Source organism: Lynx canadensis, chromosome C1 (assembly GCF_007474595.2).
Source record: "Lynx canadensis isolate LIC74 chromosome C1, mLynCan4.pri.v2, whole genome shotgun sequence".
In the NCBI taxonomy this organism is placed as follows: Eukaryota; Metazoa; Chordata; class Mammalia; order Carnivora; family Felidae; genus Lynx; species Lynx canadensis.
In genome coordinates, this window is record NC_044310.1 from 92,020,884 (window position 1) to 92,038,951 (window position 18,068).

Here is an 18,068-nt window from a genome sequence, read left to right on the forward strand (position 1 = left end):
AAAACCCAAAGATTTTTTTTTCATATCTCACTGCCTGTTAATGAAGACTGACAATTTTCTCAGCGCTTGTACTAGACCAAATGATTTTTAATAATACATTCACATATAGGTTTAAAATCTGTAAAATCAATTACCATTAGTTATTAATTTTAAATTATCAAACTATTTAATCTCTTCCATGAAAAATGTAAATAATCAGTGCAGTGACCACGTCCTAGTCACACACCACAGTGCCTGCCACACAATAGGTAAGGAATAAATGCTTAATTAAGTTTCTTTACTTTATTTAAAATTCTCTCAAATTCCACTGTGTACTTATCTAAGTCAGAATTCAAGAGCAGCATTTTATATGCTTTAATTTCTTTATTACTGACATCAATTCTTTCCTCAAACGACAATTTTCTTTTTAAAAATCTGAACTCTGACAAGTTTTGCATTTCACTTTCTTTTCAGTAATCATACATGCTTTTGCTAAGCTTATCCGTTTTTGCTAAATGTTGAGGCAGTGTGACTCTCTGGAAAGAGCATCACACTGGACTCAGGGGATCTAGGTTCCATTACTTGTCAATCATGGTGGACAAGTCACTTCTCTGGTTCTTAGTTTTCCCACCTCCAGTTTATTCATTCATTGAATGCCCCTTTCCAAACACCATTCCACCTCAAAACCATTGTACTTGATCTCCCCTCTACCTAGAACAATCCTCCTTCGCTCTTTCCACGAATTCTTCTCTAACACTTAGCACAATTTTAATTCGTTCATTTCTATCTATTGGTTGCTTCCTCCTTTAGAAATTAATCCTGATAAGAGCTGCAAACTAGTCTTTCTTGCTCACTGTTGTCAACCTTGCACCTTGGTCTATGGAGATAAGTGTGCTCAGTAAATAGGTGTTGAATTAATAAATTAACATGCCATGTGCTGGGCTGTGTATTCATAATATTATGGTTCAAAAGTTACTTTCTTCCCTCTGGGAGTTTATAGTATAATGAGAAAAATAGGAAAGGAAACAAGCAATTATAATACAGAGGAATAAGTACAATAATAAGGGTAGCAAAAAAAATGTCTTAAGAACATAATACAGTGGTGCCTGGGTAGCTCAGTCAGTTAAGTGTCCAACTTCAGCTCAGGTCATGATCTCACAGTTTGTGGGTTTAAGCCCCATGTTGGACTCTGTGCTGACAGCTCAGAGCCTGAAGCCTGCTTCAGATTCTGTGTCTCCACTCCCCTGCTCATACACACTCTCTCTCTCAAAATAAATAAATAAACATTAAAAAAATAACATAATATAGAGACACTGAATGGAGTATAGAATTTTTTTTGGCAGGGGGGAGAGATGAGTGGAACTGTCAGGGAACATTTTCCACACAAAGTGACTTAGAAGTAGCAAAGCAATATGAATCCAGGTATTCTGACCTCAAAGGTTAACTTCTTGTCTATCACACTCTACTATCTCCCTATAGAAGTAGGCATTAACCAAGGGAATGTTCTAGGCAAAGGAAATAATTTCTTCAAAGATACTGCATATTCTAAGAACTGCAAGACTGTATACAGGGATGGAAGGAGGATAAAGAAAAGCTCAAGACCTCAGAATAATGTTGACATTTCTGGCTTGGGCAACTAGGAAGTTAATGACACCATTCAGCGAAATGGAAAAAGAAGGTCTAGGGAACAGATGATGTTGTGTTTATGTTTGAGGTGTCTCAATTGATGTCCAATGAATGCTTGTACATGCAGAAGGAAGGTATGCTCTAGATGGAAGAGTAAGTGGGACCGCCTAGGAAAGAAAATGTACAGAATGAGACGTAAAGAAAGCTTAAAATAGAATATAGAAGAAAACATATAAGAAACAAACTGTGGAAGAAGATCCTCAAGAGATATGGAAAAGTAACAACAGAGAAGTGGGAAGAAAACCAGGAGAATGCAGTGTCAAGGAAGCCAGCTGAAGAGAACATTTAAAAAGAGAGGGTGGTAAGATCTAGAAAATATACATTGAACTAACATTTGGGAGACTGTCTTGGTAAAATAATTTTTATAAAGTGGTAAAAGCAAAGCCAGTTAGTTGAGAAGTAAATGGAAAGTATAGCCATGAAGACTGTAAAAAAGATAAGGTAGTTAGAGGGGACATCAGTAGGATTATACTTTTTTAAATGATACTTACTTAAATATGTTAAATGTTTAAATGCAGGATATTTAAATACAAAAAATAAAGGTGATAAGGAAGAGAATAAGGCCTCTGAATGGGTCAAAGATTAAAACAAAGGGGAAATCAAAACAGTATCTTGAGACAAATGAAAATGGAAACACAACATACCAAAACTTATGGCATGCAACGGAAGCAGTTCTTAGAGGGAAGTTCATAGTGATACAGGCCTACCTCAAGAAACAGGAAAAACCTCAATGTAAATTTATACCTTAAGGAACTAGAAAAAGAAAAACAAAGTAAGACAAAAGTTATAAGAAGGAAAGAAATAATAAAGACCATAGCAGAAATGAAGGAAATAGAGACCAAAAACAAAGCAAAAAAAAAAAAAAAAAAAAAATCACCAAAACTAATAGCTGGTTCTTTTGAAAAGATAAACAAAATTGGGAAACCTTTAGCTAAACTAAAAAAAGAGAGAAAACTCAAATAAAACCAGAAGCAAAAGAGGAGATAATATAAAGGATACCACAGAAATACAATGGGTCGTAAGACACTACTCTGCACAATTATACACCTATAAATTGCATAATCTAGCAGAAACGGATAAATCTCTAGGTACATACAATGTACCACACACGACTGAATCATGAAGAAAAAGAAAATGTGAACAGACCAATGAGAAAGCAGACTGAATCAGTAATCAAAAATCTCCCAACAAATAAAAGCCCACGATCAGATGGTATCCCTAGTGAATTCTACGAACATTTAAAGAAAAAGTACTACCATTTTCAAACTCTACTAAAAACCTGAAGAGTATAGAACCTTCCAAACTAATTTTTACAATACCAGCATTACCCTGATACCAAAGCCAGACAAGGACACTACAAAAAAAGAACACTATAGGCCAATATTCCTGATGAATATAAATTCAAAAATCTCAACAAAATATTAGCAAATAAAATTCAATAGCACATTAAAAGGATCATGATAAATGGGATTTATTTCTGGGATGCAAAGATGGTTCAACATATACAAATCAAAAAATGTGATATCACATTAATAGAATTAGGGATAAAAATCATATGATCATATCAATAGATGCAGAAAAAGCATTTCACAAAATTCAACATCCTTTCATGATTAAAAAAAAAACTATCAAAAAATTGGGTAGAGAATGAATATAACTCAACATATTAAAGACCATATATGACAAGCCCACAGCTAACATAATACTTGATGGTTAAAGGTTGAAAGCTTTTCCTTGAAGATCAGGAATGAGACAATGTTGACCATTCTTCCCACCAACCCTATTCAACACAGTACTGAAAAGTTCTAGCTATAGCAGTTGAGCAAGAAAGAGGAAAAAAAGGCATCCAAATCAGAAAGAAAGAAGTATAATTGTCTCTGCTGCAAATGACATGATCTTATATATAGAAAATCCCAAAGACTCCACAAAAAAACCTGTTAATCAATGAAATCAGTAAAATTGCAAGATACAAAATTAATATATAAAAATCAGCTGCATTTCTATACATTAACAACAAAATATATGAAAAAGAAATATAGAAAACAAACTCATTCATAATAGCATCAAAAACAATAAAATACTTAGGAACAAATTTAACCAAGGAAGTAAGAGACCTACAGATTGAGGACTAGATGACATTGATGAAATAAAATGAATATGTGGGGCGCCCGGGTGGCTCAGTGGGTTAAGGGTCCGACTTCGGCTCAGGTCATGATCTTGTGGTTTGTCAGTTAGAGCCCCACATCAGGCTCTGTACTGACAGCTCAGAGCCTGAAGCCTGCTTCCAATTCTGTGTCTCCCTCTCTCTCTGCCCCTCCCGTGTTCACGCTCTGTCTGTCAATAATAAATAAACATTAAAAAATTTAAAAAAACAAACTGAATATGACACAAATATATGGAAAGATATACCATGTTCATGGTTTGGAAGAACTAATATTGTTAAATGTCCATATACCCAAAGCCATCTATAGATTCAACACAATCCCTATCAAAATTCCAATTGCATTCTTCACAGAATAGGAAAAAAAATCCTAGAATGCATATGGAAACACAAACTCCAAATAGCCAAAGCAATCCTGAAAGAGAACAAAGCTAGAGGCATCATACTCTTTGATTTCAAGCAATACTACAAAGCTCATAATGAAAATGTATGCTACTGGCAGAAAAAGAGACACATAAACCAATGAAACAGAATTGAGAGCCCAGAAATAAATCCTTACATATAAATTCATATTTGACAAAGAAGTCAAGAATATTCAATGGGCAAGATAGCCTCTTCAATGTTTATTTATTTTTGAGACAGAGAGAGACAGAGCATGAACGGGGGAGGGGCAGAGAGAGAGGGAGACACAGAATCGGAAACAGGCTCCAGGCTCCGAGCCATCAGCCGGGAGCCTGACGCGGGGCTTGAACTCACGGACCGCGAGATCGTGATCTGGCTGAAGTCGGACGCCCAACCGACTGTGCCACCCAGGCGCCCCAAGATAGCCTCTTCAAAGAATGGTGTTGGCAAAACTAGATAATCACATGCAGCAAAATGAAATTGGACCTCTACCTTAAACCACTCAGAAAAATGAACTCAAAATGGATTAAAAACTTAAAATAAGTCCTCAAACTATAAAACTCCTTAAAGCAGAGAAGGAAAAATCTCCTTGACATGGGTACCATCAAGGACCTTTTGGATATGACACCAAGAGTATAAGTAACAAAAGCAAAAATTAATTAGTGGGTCTACATCAAACTTCAAAGTTTCTACACAGTAAAAGAAACAATCATATATCTTATTTAGGGTTAATATCCAAAATATATAAGGGACTCACACAACTCAATAACAAACAATCTAATGAAAAAAAAATGAGCAAAAGAACAAAACAGACATTTCTCAAAAAAAAAAAAAAGACCTATAAATGGCCAATGTGTATATGAAAAGATGGTCTACATCAGGGAAACACAAATCAAAATCACAATATTACCTCACACTTGTTAGAATGGCTACTACCTACAAAACAAGAGACAAGTGTCGGTGAGGATGTAGACAGAAGGGAACCTTTTCTGCAATGTCGGTGGGAATTTAATTGGTGCAGCCACTATGGAAATCAGTATGAGGCTCCTCAAAATATTAAAGACAGAACTATCATATAATCCAGAAATTCCACTTCTTGGTATAAAGCCAAAGAAAATGAAATCAGGATCTCAAAAAGATATCTGTACCTCCATGTTCATTGCAGCATTATTCACAATAGTGAAGTTACGTAAACAACCTAAGTGTAAGATATGATATATATATACATATACACAATAGATTATTACTCAGCCATTAGAAAGGAGAAAATCCTGCTATTTGCAACAATATAGATGGACTTTGAGGGCATTATGCTAAATATGAAATAAGTCAGATAGAGAAAGGCAAATACTGTATGGTCTCACTCATATACGGAATCTAAAAAAAGCCAAATTCATATAAACAGATAGTAGAATGGTGGTTGTTAGGGGCTGGGGAATTAGGGAAATGAGAAGATGTTGGTCAAAGGACAAAACCACCAGTTATGAGGCGAACAAATTCTGTGGGGATCTAATTACAGCATGGTGCTTATAGTTAATACTGTATTATATACTTGCAAGTTGCTATGAGTGTTCTCACTGCAAAAAAGAAATGATAATTATGTGAGGTAACAGAAGTGCTAACTAACTAACTAACCCTACTGTGGCAGTCATTTCACAATACATAAGTGTATCAAATATCATGTGGTACACCCTAACTTACACGATGTCAAATATCAATTATATCTCAACAAATCTTATAAGGATATAGATAATTCATAGAAAAGAACACGTGAATCTCTAGTATTTCTATGAAGAGATGTTTAAAATGGACTAAAATCAAAGAAGTGCACATTAAAAGAAGATACCACTTTATACCCAACAGAGTGGAAAGTATTAGAAAACTGGACAATACCAAGCAATATGTAGAGAAACAGGAACTTTCAGGCATTGCTGGTGGGAATGTAAGCTACCACAGCAAGTTATCCTGGGAAATAACATGGACATATTTTATAAAATTAAGACTGGATAACCTACTAAAATTTGCAAATGCATATTACTTCTGACTCAGAAATTCAGGTGAAATTCCCAAAGCTACAATAGAGGAAGGCATTTTGCTTGAAGTTGGAGAAAACTATTTCTTATCAGTTCCTATTACTAGGAAAATGGATAAAGAAGATGTGTTAAATGTATACCATGCAGTAGTTAGAAGCAATAAACTAGATGAATGCATAAAAACAAGGACAAATCTTAAAATCATAATATTGAGTGAACAAAGCAAAAAATCAGCTGTGGCCTTTAGCAGAATACTATCTATGTAAAATAAAAGCACACACATGAAACACTACATGATTCCTAAGATTATATACATATCCAAGACACAGAGGAAACATATTAGAATAAGTGCTTATCATAATAAGTAACCTTTACTGAAGACATGTATTACCTGCTCCGACCTTTTCTACATTTATTAACTAATGTACTAATTTAATTCTCAAAACTCTTACCATTATTATACCCAGTATATAATTGAGAAAACCCGAGGCACAGAGGGGTTATATAGCTAGTGGATGGCAGAAATGAAGTTCAAACCTAGGCATCTGACTCCAAAGCCTATGCTCTTGGCCCTCCCTTATATTGTCTATGGAGAGGAGGATTTGCAAATAGTATACCATGAATAAATGATTAACTTAACCCCCTGCATCAGAGATCTAAAAAAGAAAAAAAAATGTTTTCAATTATAAAACCTCATTTCCTCCTCACAACTGAGTCAAGTGCTTAAATTAAACAAATAGGTAGATTACACAGTTGATCCTTTCTGATTCTGAAATTTTGCATTTTAATGTTTGACTTTGCATTTCCTATGATAGAAACCTAACTGAATATATCATTTCTGTGAAAAGAATTAAAGTATATTATTTTTCCACTTTCCTAAGACAGTTAACTATATCGGAATAACTTATTCTCAATGCAAAGTAGGCCCTTGCAGCAGATAAGTTATCTACTTTAAGTTCTAGGTTTTACCAAACAAAGAAATTGTGGTAGCTGTGTTTGTACATATAATACTAACGCTCCTTGCTAAATTAGTAGAACACTATTAGGAGAGAATTTTGCTATTTTAGCCACTGAGGCTGGAAGTAGTATAGGGATTATGTGATCATAATAACAGCTATGGCATTTGTGACAAAATAAAAATATAGTAAAATACAAAGTAATCTTACGGTAGAGTGCTTCCAGAAATGAGCAATTTCATCAATATTTTTTTCAGGATGAAGTAAAAAGTAGTACTTCCATTCATCCCAGTCTATTGTCATTGTTCCATCACTATCGATGCTGAAATTGACAACAAAAATAGTGCTTATAACATTTATAATAAATCCTCTAAGAATAAGTACTAGTGTAAGAATACTCTGTTGGATATTTAAAAATTTGCTAAGACAGCAGATTTATGTTAGTTGTTCTTACATGGAGACAACCTAAGTGTCTACCAATGGATGAATGGATAAAGAAAATGTGGTATGTGTGTGTACACATACACACACGTGTGTGTGGAATATGGAATATCATTCAGCCATAAAAAAGAAGGAAATCTACCTATTTGAGACAACACCGATGGACCTTGAGGGAATTTTGCTAAGTTAAACAAGTCAGACAAGGACAAATACCGTATGATCTCACCTATAAGTGAAATATTAAAAATAATAATAATAATAAAAAAGCTCACAGATACAGAGAACAGATTAGGGTTGTACAAAGTGGGGGTTTAGGGAATGAGTGAAATGGGTGAAAGAGGCCAAAAGGTACAAACTTTAGTTATAAAATAGGTAAGTCATGGGAATGTAAGGTACAGAATAATAACTAGAATTAATAATCCTATACTGCATAATTTTGAAACTTGCTAAGAGAGTAAATCTTAAAAGTTCTCATTGTAGGAAAAAAAATTTTAACTATATATGGTGACAGATGCTAACTGGACTTACAGTGATGATCATTTCCCAATATATGCAAATATCAAAACATTACATTATATGCCTGAAACTAGTGTTTCATGTCAGTTACACCTCAGTAAAAAAATAAATAAGTTGAAGTTTTAACTACAAAAAGTATTCTTATCAGAAAAAATAATAGTAGTAAATAAGAGGGTAGGAGGAAACTTTTGGAAGGGATGGATAGATTTATGACACAGATGTGGTAATGATTTCCTAGGTGTTCACTTATCTCCAAACTCACCAAGTTGTGTATATTAATTATGTACAGTATTTTGTATGTCAAAAAAAATTAAAAAGAAACGTGTTAAGTCAATTGCTTAAGAGAATTACATCTGTTCTTTGAACTAGAAGCAGGAAGGATTTTATCCTAGGGACTTTGTGAAGTGTAAACACTTCATGATTTAGTCAACAGCATTCTCACAGTTCAATAAATTTCTCAGGGACTCTTCTTATAACACTGTCAATAAAAGCTGATGTTATAAAGGCAGGCAGGCAGGAAATGAGGGAGGCAGGGAGGAAGGAAGGCGCTACATATATAGCAATTAGTTTCTAACATGGAACTAAATAAAAACTGTTAAAAATAAGGATGAGGACTGACCTTTGTAGAATTTTTTTTGCCTGAGCTTCAGAAATATTCATACCCCCGTGATTTCAAAGCAGCAATTATTTCTGAAGTTTCTATTATTCCTTTAAAAAGTGAAAAAATGTCAAATTAAAGTATCTGAAAAGATAAGGCAATATACTTAGAACATAATAGTCTTTAAAAAGTCCATGTTTTTTAGGCCTATAATTCCATATTCACAACACAAAGCTTAAAAGCTCTGAAAACTAAAAGACTTCTTGTATATTTGTGATCAAAATTCATTTGGTAGTCAATTATTTATGATTCTATATAATTATTCATTTGTTTCATTGAAGAAATACTCACATATATAATTGCACAGTGGTACCCCAGATCTCACTTGTAGTATCACATAATATATCATACAGGCACTGTATTGCTTGTCTAAAACCCAAATTCTAAATTTCTAAACACATCTGACCTTAAGGATTTCCAGTAAGAGACTGTAGATCTACAACAGATTTACATTATGATACCTAGTTGGAAAAAATTTAAAAGCTAACTCTGAAGATCTGATTCAGGCACATGAAAATAAGGCCACCCGACATTTTATAAGGTAAATTAAAAAAATAATAACATACCTAAATTATAATACAACACAAAATCTTTTTTTAAGGTGCATTTTTTAAAGTTTATTTCCTTTTGAGAGAGAGAATGAGAGCAGGGGAGGGGCAGAGAGAGAGAGGGGGATAGAGAATCCTAAGCAGGCTCCATGCTGTCAGCACAAAGCCCAACATGTGGCTTGATCCCACATACCACAAGACCATGACCTGAGCTGAAACCAAGAGTCAGACATTTACCCAACTGAGCCACCCAGACACCCCCAACACAAATTCTTTTTAACACAACCATATCCTATGTTATAACTCAAATCAACTGATATATTGAATACAAGCCTACTATGCATCTCAATCTCATGCTGCAGGATGTTATAAAGGAAAAATTAAGTATTCCATTTTCTCCTCAAACTCTAAAACACATAACTCATCATGGCACTATCCAAGTCCAAAGAATCTTTGATTCCTCCTCTGTGTAAAACAAAGAGTTGAGGATACTCAGTCTTTTAAAATATGAGGACTGGGGCGCCTGGGTGGCGCAGTCGGTTAAGTGTCCGACTTCAGCCAGGTCACGATCTCACGGTCCGTGAGTTTGAGCCCCGCGTCAGGCTCTGGGCTGATGGCTCAGAGCCTGGAGCCTGTTTCCGATTCTGTGTCTCCCTCTCTCTCTGCCCCTCCACCGTTCATGCTCTGTCTCTCTCTGTCCCAAAAATAAATAAACGTTGAAAAAAAATTTTTTAAATATGAGGACATTTCCGTATTAAAAAAATCAACTTAATGTCACCTAGTTGAAAATATGTAACATCAAAAATATATGAATTCAGTCACATCTTTAGTTCATATTTTATGAGCCATAGCTGCATCTGTATACATTTATAAATAGTACACATATGTATGAGATATATTATTTATTTAGCCTATAGATAAAGCCCAGTATTCATGCATAGAATTTCAGACTCTTTGCAATCATTCCAAGGCCCCTAGTGTTCCAAGCTTCACAGGGTGGAATTTACTGATCTATTCCTCAGCCTAGAAATCAAACTTTTCTTCAACTGGGAAAACTGAATCCTCTGCCTTATATCCCATTACAATCTCTGAACACTATGCTCATTAATTCAATAGTTTAAAAAATATATTTTGAAAGCGTACTATTAAAATCACTATGCTAAATGTGAGAGAAGCCAGAGATTAATAAAACAACAACCCCTGAGAAGCTTGCCAGCTTGTATGGATGAACTACTTATTTCAAAATTATATCACACTGTGCCAAATGTATGTTATAGGATAGTTATAAATAAAGTGTAATGGAGGCATAAATAAAGGAGTGAAAAACAAAAGTCACAAATGAAGTACAATAAAGGATAAACAAGATACCACCAAAGAAACAAAAAAGCATTTCAGCAAGAGATACAGTATGAGCACGGTACACTTACTTGTTTAACAAAGATTGATTTGAGGACTTACATACAGTACTAGAAAGCAGGATAATAGCTACTTTAGTGGGTGATAGTGATTTGGCAGGGATATAAAAGGGCTGCTTCTGAGATACTACTAATATTTTGCTTCTTAATCTGGATGCTGTTTTCATGTTGTGTGTTTGCCTCGGGAAAATTTGTAGAGCTTTTAACTTAGAATGTGTGCACATTGATGTATATGTTTTATGTCAGTGAAATTTCCCCCCAAAAGTAGTAAGTTAGGGTCAAACTTGAAAAGCCATATTAACCAGTTCTGACCTTGACTGACAATTTCCTAATTTTGCCTTTGTTCAAACTACTTACTCTCTTTGCTCAAGAAACCCTTTCTTTTCCATTCTATTTATATATTGATCCAGCACAAATCTGAAGTGTCCCTTGGCACAATTAAGCTCTCCTTACATCGCTTCTAGAGAAATGATCATAGTCTGTCTTCTGTATGTTTATTCTTAATTCACCCCAAATGGTGTGCTTCTGAAGACCTTTGTTCACACAGTTCCTAGTGCAATAACTCACATATAGTGCTCAAAAACTGTTTGCTTCATTTAACTAAAATACATTAAGTAATTTTTACCCTGAAGAAGCTAAAAATCCAAGCTAAGATGTAGAAAAAATTAGGTAATGTGTTCCAGAATATAATCAAGGCATATGACCTGAAAAAGAGATTCAAAGTTGTCTTTAATTATATGCAGCAAGCATATAATGGACTTGAAATAAATTCAATGGAATAACAATAGTTAGATGGATGGAGAGGAGGAACACAACCATTCCAGCATTGCAATTCGAGGGAGAAATACAAAATATTCCATTCCCGTACCAGTGATTTATTGCTAAGTAACAAACTATTCCAAAATTTAGTGGTTTAAAAAGGATATATTTGACTATGAGTATGCAATCTGAGCTTGATTCAACTCATTGGTTCTTCTGCTTGTGTTGCCTGGGCCACTCCTGTGAATTCAATCATCTGGAGGTTCAACTACAGCTAGAAATCCAAGATGGCTTCACTCATATCTATTACCTCAGATGGAAATGTAAAATAATTGATTACTAAATGAGCATTTCTCTCCATGCGATCTCTCCAACTGGGTAGCTAAGACCTCTTTTCTGGCGGCTCAGGATGTTCAAGAAAGAGTATTCCAAGAGGACAAGTTCCAATGTACAAATACTTATTAAGCCTTGCTAATGTGCTAATGGCTGAAGCAAGTCAAATGGCCAAACACAGGTCTGTGTGGTATATGGCTACACCAAGGCATAAGTGCTGGGAGATGTGGTTCACTGGGAAAGCCAATGGAAGGCAAAATTATTTAACCTTCCTTAGCCTCAGTGTTCTCATCTGTGAAAAACAGCTGCTACAAAGACTTGTGTAAGACAAAAATAAGATATAGAAGATAAAGTCCAATAAATGTTAATTTCTTTCCCACCATTTCCTCAGCCTCCAAAAAACTCCATCTAAAAAATAATCTTAATGATAAAATTATGTTCAATAATTACTTCATTCACATTTTTACAATAGCATTCCATGGACATTTTGGCTGAACAACTGAGCAGGAGCTCAGATACTACTTGGTGAACAAAGTTAAATAGATGAGATTACACTGGGGTTTGAGCACTTCCTGCTAATGAGTTTGATAGTACAGCAGCCCACATGCATCCTCTTGCCTCCACTGATTGGCATAAGGCCTGGAAAGCCTCCTGGGGGACAGAAAGCAGGTGGTAAACATTGAATCCGGTATACTATTAATGTTTAACAAATATAATGTGTGATGAGCTGGGAGAGTCCCATCAGGAACAATGATGTCAGGAAGGAAAAGCGTGGGAAGGTATGATGCAGTGAGCCAGATCCAGTAATAGAATTCAGAAGGAAATGTCAGCTCCAGGGTCAATGATACACACCTGACAGCAGAAACTACCCTATCTCAGCCAATCTGGAAGCATTTGTACACTCTGGAAGAAAGTGACTGCATATTCACATGAATCGAGAAAGCTGTACTTTGAGGCCCAAAACATTCTGGTATTGTCAGACACTTGATAAAGCATTACAGAAGGGAGGAGTTTCCTGGGGCTGCCGTAACAAAGTGCCACAATCTGGGTAGTTTAGAACAATAGGAATTTACTGTTTCACAATTCTGGAGGCCAGAAGTCTGGTCGTTTCACATCATCTTCCTCTGTGCACATGTGCCTCTGTGTCCACGATTCCCCTTGATGTGACACCAGTCATATTAGATATTGGGAATTACCCTAATGACATAATTTTAACTTGATTACTTCTGTAAAGAACTGTTTCCAAATAAGGTCACAGTCTGAGGTACAGGAGGCTAGGACTTCAACGTATCTTTTTTAAGCTGCACACCCCTCAACCCATAACAGAGGATGTGCTCCCTTTTTCACACACAAAAAGCATGCTGGCCAAAGTAAACGGGCTGAGCTCTGCAAGGTGGTCACTGAAGCGGCAACAATGATGACACAGGGAGCAGGCAGCTCCGCCAGACCTGGTGCTCCTGCAGGGCTCCTGGGGCCTGAGCTCTGCAGGCCAGGTGGGCAGTAGCCCTGGTGCCCACAGCAGAGCCTCACACCAACTGTTGCAGCTCAGGTGTTCGAGACACGTGAAGCCCGTGAGAACTGGGACTGTGGCTCTCAGGACTTTGGGGGCTGACTCCTGGCAGTTTGACTAGACAAGGCAGAAATTAAAAGATCTATATTGCCAATCACTATATTACTTTCGGATACCCATCTTTCCTCAGAAAAAGTATTCTCTATTATTACCAAGAGCTACAAGCAGTGATTTACAGCTTTACCAGAGATAGTGATAGCATTATATTTTACTAATGGCATTCTAATTTCGCTGATTATCTGACACGGTGGATTTTCAGCTTACAAATGATGATCATGGCGGTAAGCAGTAGTAAGAGAGTGAAATTCCAGAATAGCACAAGAACAGAACTACTGGTCCAAGATCAGCAGCAACCGATGACCACGTCTAATTTACATAAATTAGTAAGTGGTACCTTTAAAGCTTCTGGGTACTATTTCAGTAGCAGAACCCAGAAAGGCCTAAACTTCTTTCTGGAAAGTGAATGGAAGCATAGAGCGCTGTAGTATGGATATCACAGGTCACTAAGCCTGTGACATTCAGGTTACATTTTATTTTACCCAAGAATCTTTCAGTACAATCCTTTAAATAGCTTTTCTGGTACAGTTAGAATTTTTCAATTAACAAAAACTAGATTTCACAAAACTTAAAAAATCAATACATATGTTTCTTAAATAGCATATAATTAGGTTCTAATTACCTGTGGTGGATTAGCCACATATGGATGCAGAAATGGTACTCTACTTTTACCTATAGTCTTTCTGATTTAAAGGTTTGTAACAAAATATACCTTTTCTCTGTAAATCAGCATGGATATTGATTGCAGCACTATGAATAAAAGATTGGAAACATTCTAAATGTCTAACAACATAGGAATGATTCATCTACTCATGAATAGAATATTTCAGTCATTAAAAACTATGTGAAGAATACCAAATGAAATGAAAACGCTTACATTGTAACATTCAGAGAAAAAAATAGGACACCAAACTATATATACAGCGTGACTACAATTTCATTTAAAGAAAGAAAGAGAAACAAAGACAGAAACAGAAATAAAAAGTCTAGAGGGAAATATAAAAATATATCAAGGGACACCTGGGTGGCTCAGTCAGCTGTGTCCGACTCCTCATTTCAACTCAGGTCACAATCCCACAGTCTCAGGATCGAACCCCACATCAGGCTCTGTGCTGTGTGTAGAGCCTGCTTGAGATTCTCTCTCTCCCTCTCCCTATGTCCCTCCCCATTGCTTGCACACACATGAGCGTGCTCTCTCTCTCAGGTAAAAACAAACAACTACATATTTATTTGTGTGTGTGTGTGTGTGTGTGTGTGTGTGTGTGTGTGTTAAACCTGACATCTACACAGCAGAGTTACAAGTAACTGTTACTTTATTTTAGGATCTTTTCTGTGTTATCTAACTTTCCTGCAACCAAAATATTTTCAAAATCACACAAAAATTATAACACTAATAAATATAGTTTATATATTATTTTTAGAAATAAAAAATTACTGCTAGACAAGTAATAGAAATAACTGAATCTTTGATGACAGGAGTAAGTAAAAGCTAGTAAAAAAAATCCCTTTAATACTGACAATTATTATTCATGTTAAGCTAATTGTGAATAAAACACAAACACACACACCATCATTATTTTTGTCCAGGCTATTAAATGCCAGCCTCATTTTTATCTCATGGTCTTTAAGGTACTGCATAAATTCTTCAAAGTCCAATCCTGAATCATCATTGGTATTTCCAGCTTCAAAAATGTGCTACAAAAAAGTAGAAACTCATCTCAGAGATGTATTACAAATAAAGCCACTGTAGCATGCTAACATTGACACATTTCATACTAATTATCATTTTCATCAGCATCCATTGTCCTAGTTTTTCAGTCACAGCTACAAGGCTAAGTACATTTGTGATTTTTAAACTTGTGCAATACTAGAGTCAACAGCCACCATGTCATTCCAAATAATTCTGAATCTTATAAGTTGGTAAGTATTTATGAGAGGTAAACAATGAATGCCAAGTACCTTGAGGGAAGAAAGGTACTGAGATACATAGTCTGCCATCAGAGACCTCACACTCTATTAACCAGATGAGATAAAATACTTAAAATTTTAGTATGACTCACAGCTTAATGGTTTGAGACTGAGCCTTATGGAGTAAGAGTGTATGTTCGAATCTCACTAGGTTGTTACAGTTTTTTAAATAAAAAATTAATAATCATAATTCTTAAATATACATCATATGTATTTCCAACAGACTCCTACCTCAAAGAGATAGGCCATGTCTTGTTCATCTTTGTACCATCCATGCCTAGCATAAGGTATGGCATACTAAGGCTCTTAATCCATATTTATTGAATTAAAAAATACTGTGAGGGGTGCCTGGGTGGCTCAGTCGGTTAAGCATCCGACTTTGGCTCAGGTCATGATCTCGCGGTGTGTGAGTTCGAGCTCCACGTCGGGCTCTGTGCTGACAGCTCAGAGCCTGGAGCCTGTTTCAGATTCTGTGTCTCCCTCTCTCTCTGACCCTCCCCCGTTCATGCTGTCTCTCCCTGTCTCAAAAATAAATAAACATTAAAAAAAATTTTTTTTTTTAAATACTGTGAGCTGGACACTGGTCTAGGTGCTAGGGTTAAAAGATAAGAAGATGTAGTGCCTTCCCTGAAGAAAGTTACAGACCACTCACATAACCAAAGAGAATATTTCAGGTGTTATACTGGGAATGTATTCAAGGTATAGTAGAGTTGGGGGGGGCGGGATTCAGGAGAGGAAGACTGTATGAGCTGAGACTTGCAGAAAAAAAAAAAAAAAACCAGGCATTAGCTGAGCAGACAAATGTGAAAAAACATCCCAAGAATACGTCACAGTGTCTGCAAACAGGCAGAACACATGTTAATTAGAAAAAACACATTAATAACGATAGTGATAACAACAGCTAATATTTATGGAGCACTTACTTCTAAGCACCTTATACATATAAACTCATTTAATCTTCATAACAACCCTACATTGTTCCAATGTGCTAAGGATAAAATGCAAGGGAGAAAAGTAGGAGACACCATAAGCACAGGGAGATCGTGAGAGAACTTACGTGCCACAAAAAGGATTTCAAATGAATTCTATAGTTAGTATTTCCAAATGAATGGAATACATGTGGTGCTTATGTTGAAGTAGTATTAAGTAACACTAAATCACAGTGTGAGAAAATTATTCTCATTTCAATTATCTTTCAGTCCTTCTGGTAACATCATGGGCAACATTTCAGTTTTGTGCTAATATTCCTGAATACTTGCCAACTTAAAAAAAAGGGAGGATAAGTAACAGGATAATTTTATCAAATAATACAATATTTAGCCAGCAATTCACAACACTAATTTGTTTTTATTTTAGGCTTAATTTTATTTTTTATTTTTTTTAATGTTTATTTATTTATTTTGAGAGAAAAAGAAAGCACAAACTGGGGAGGGGCAGACAGAGAGAGGGGGAGAGAGAGAATCCCAAGCAGGATCTGTGCTATTAGCACGGAGCACATAGGACTTGATCCCACAAACCATGAGATCATGACCTGGGCTAAAATTAAGAGTGGATGCTTAACCAACTGAGCCACCCAGGCGACCTGTATTTTATGCTTACTTTTAATCAACTAGCTTTCTGTTTATGGTAGTATTACAAAATTTTATTTTAAAGTAAATTTCTTGACATATAAATGAATCCACTCTTAAAATAATTAGAGTACAGTCAGTTCTTGATTATAGCAAACTCATGAAGTTGGGAAATACTGATATAAATAATGGTTCTCTGCTGACAAATTTGGGGGTTTTTTAAAAAAATTTTGAGTGTAGTTGACACACAACATTACATCAGTTGCAGGTATACAACATAGTGATTTGATAACTTTATATGTTATGCTGTACTCACCAAAGACTAACTACCATCTATTGCCATACAATGCTAGTACAATACAATTGACTATATTCTCTACATTGTGACTTTTATTCCCAAGACTTCTTCATTCCATAACTAGAAGCCTGTATCTCCCACTCCTTTTTTTTTCCTACTGATGAATTTTGAGCAAAGAAGTGACATGATGGGTGTTAGAAAAAGGTTACTCCAGTGATAAACTTTGGTGAGAAGGAGAGAGAAAATATTAAAAATAGAAAGAACAATAAGAGGGTTATTACAAAAATCCAGAAGAGAAATGAATCTCCGAACTAGGGGGAAGGTGGTAGGAATGGCAATGCGGAGCAAAATATAAAAGATCTTTAGCAAGTGGGAGGTAACTTGATCACTGACACAATATAGAAGGTAAGGGAAAGAGAGGAATCTAGAACTCTGAAGGTGTTATTTGGGTTGCCATGTGTATAGGGAGGGTCTTACTCTAACAGTCATCAGGTTTGCGAGAAAAAGAGTTTGGGGCATTCTGCGTTAAGGAATAGGCAAAGAAGCAAAGAGATAACGCAAGACTGAGTTCTAGAGTTTAAGCTTCAGTGACTATAAAATGGTGAGAACCCCAAAATAGGAAGTTGGAAGGAACACTGTGATGAGGGGGCAGTCAGGAAAACATGTTGACTTCGAAGTGCTAGTGAGGTATCTTCAAAACGTCTAGCAGACAGTAGACAG

At 35.7% G+C, this 18,068-nt stretch overlaps 1 protein-coding gene across 1 annotated transcript in view; it reads right to left on the minus strand.

Annotated features, from left to right (window-relative positions):
• Positions 1 to 18,068, minus strand: part of LOC115519771 (calcium-binding mitochondrial carrier protein SCaMC-1-like) — a 43,743-nt gene that overhangs the window by 16,251 nt on the left and 9,424 nt on the right. The window contains 4 exon segments of the mRNA XM_030323659.1: positions 7,428 to 7,539; positions 8,794 to 8,837; positions 8,839 to 8,882; positions 15,083 to 15,209. Of these exon segments, the coding sequence (XP_030179519.1) occupies positions 7,428 to 7,539; positions 8,794 to 8,837; positions 8,839 to 8,882; positions 15,083 to 15,209 (327 nt within the window).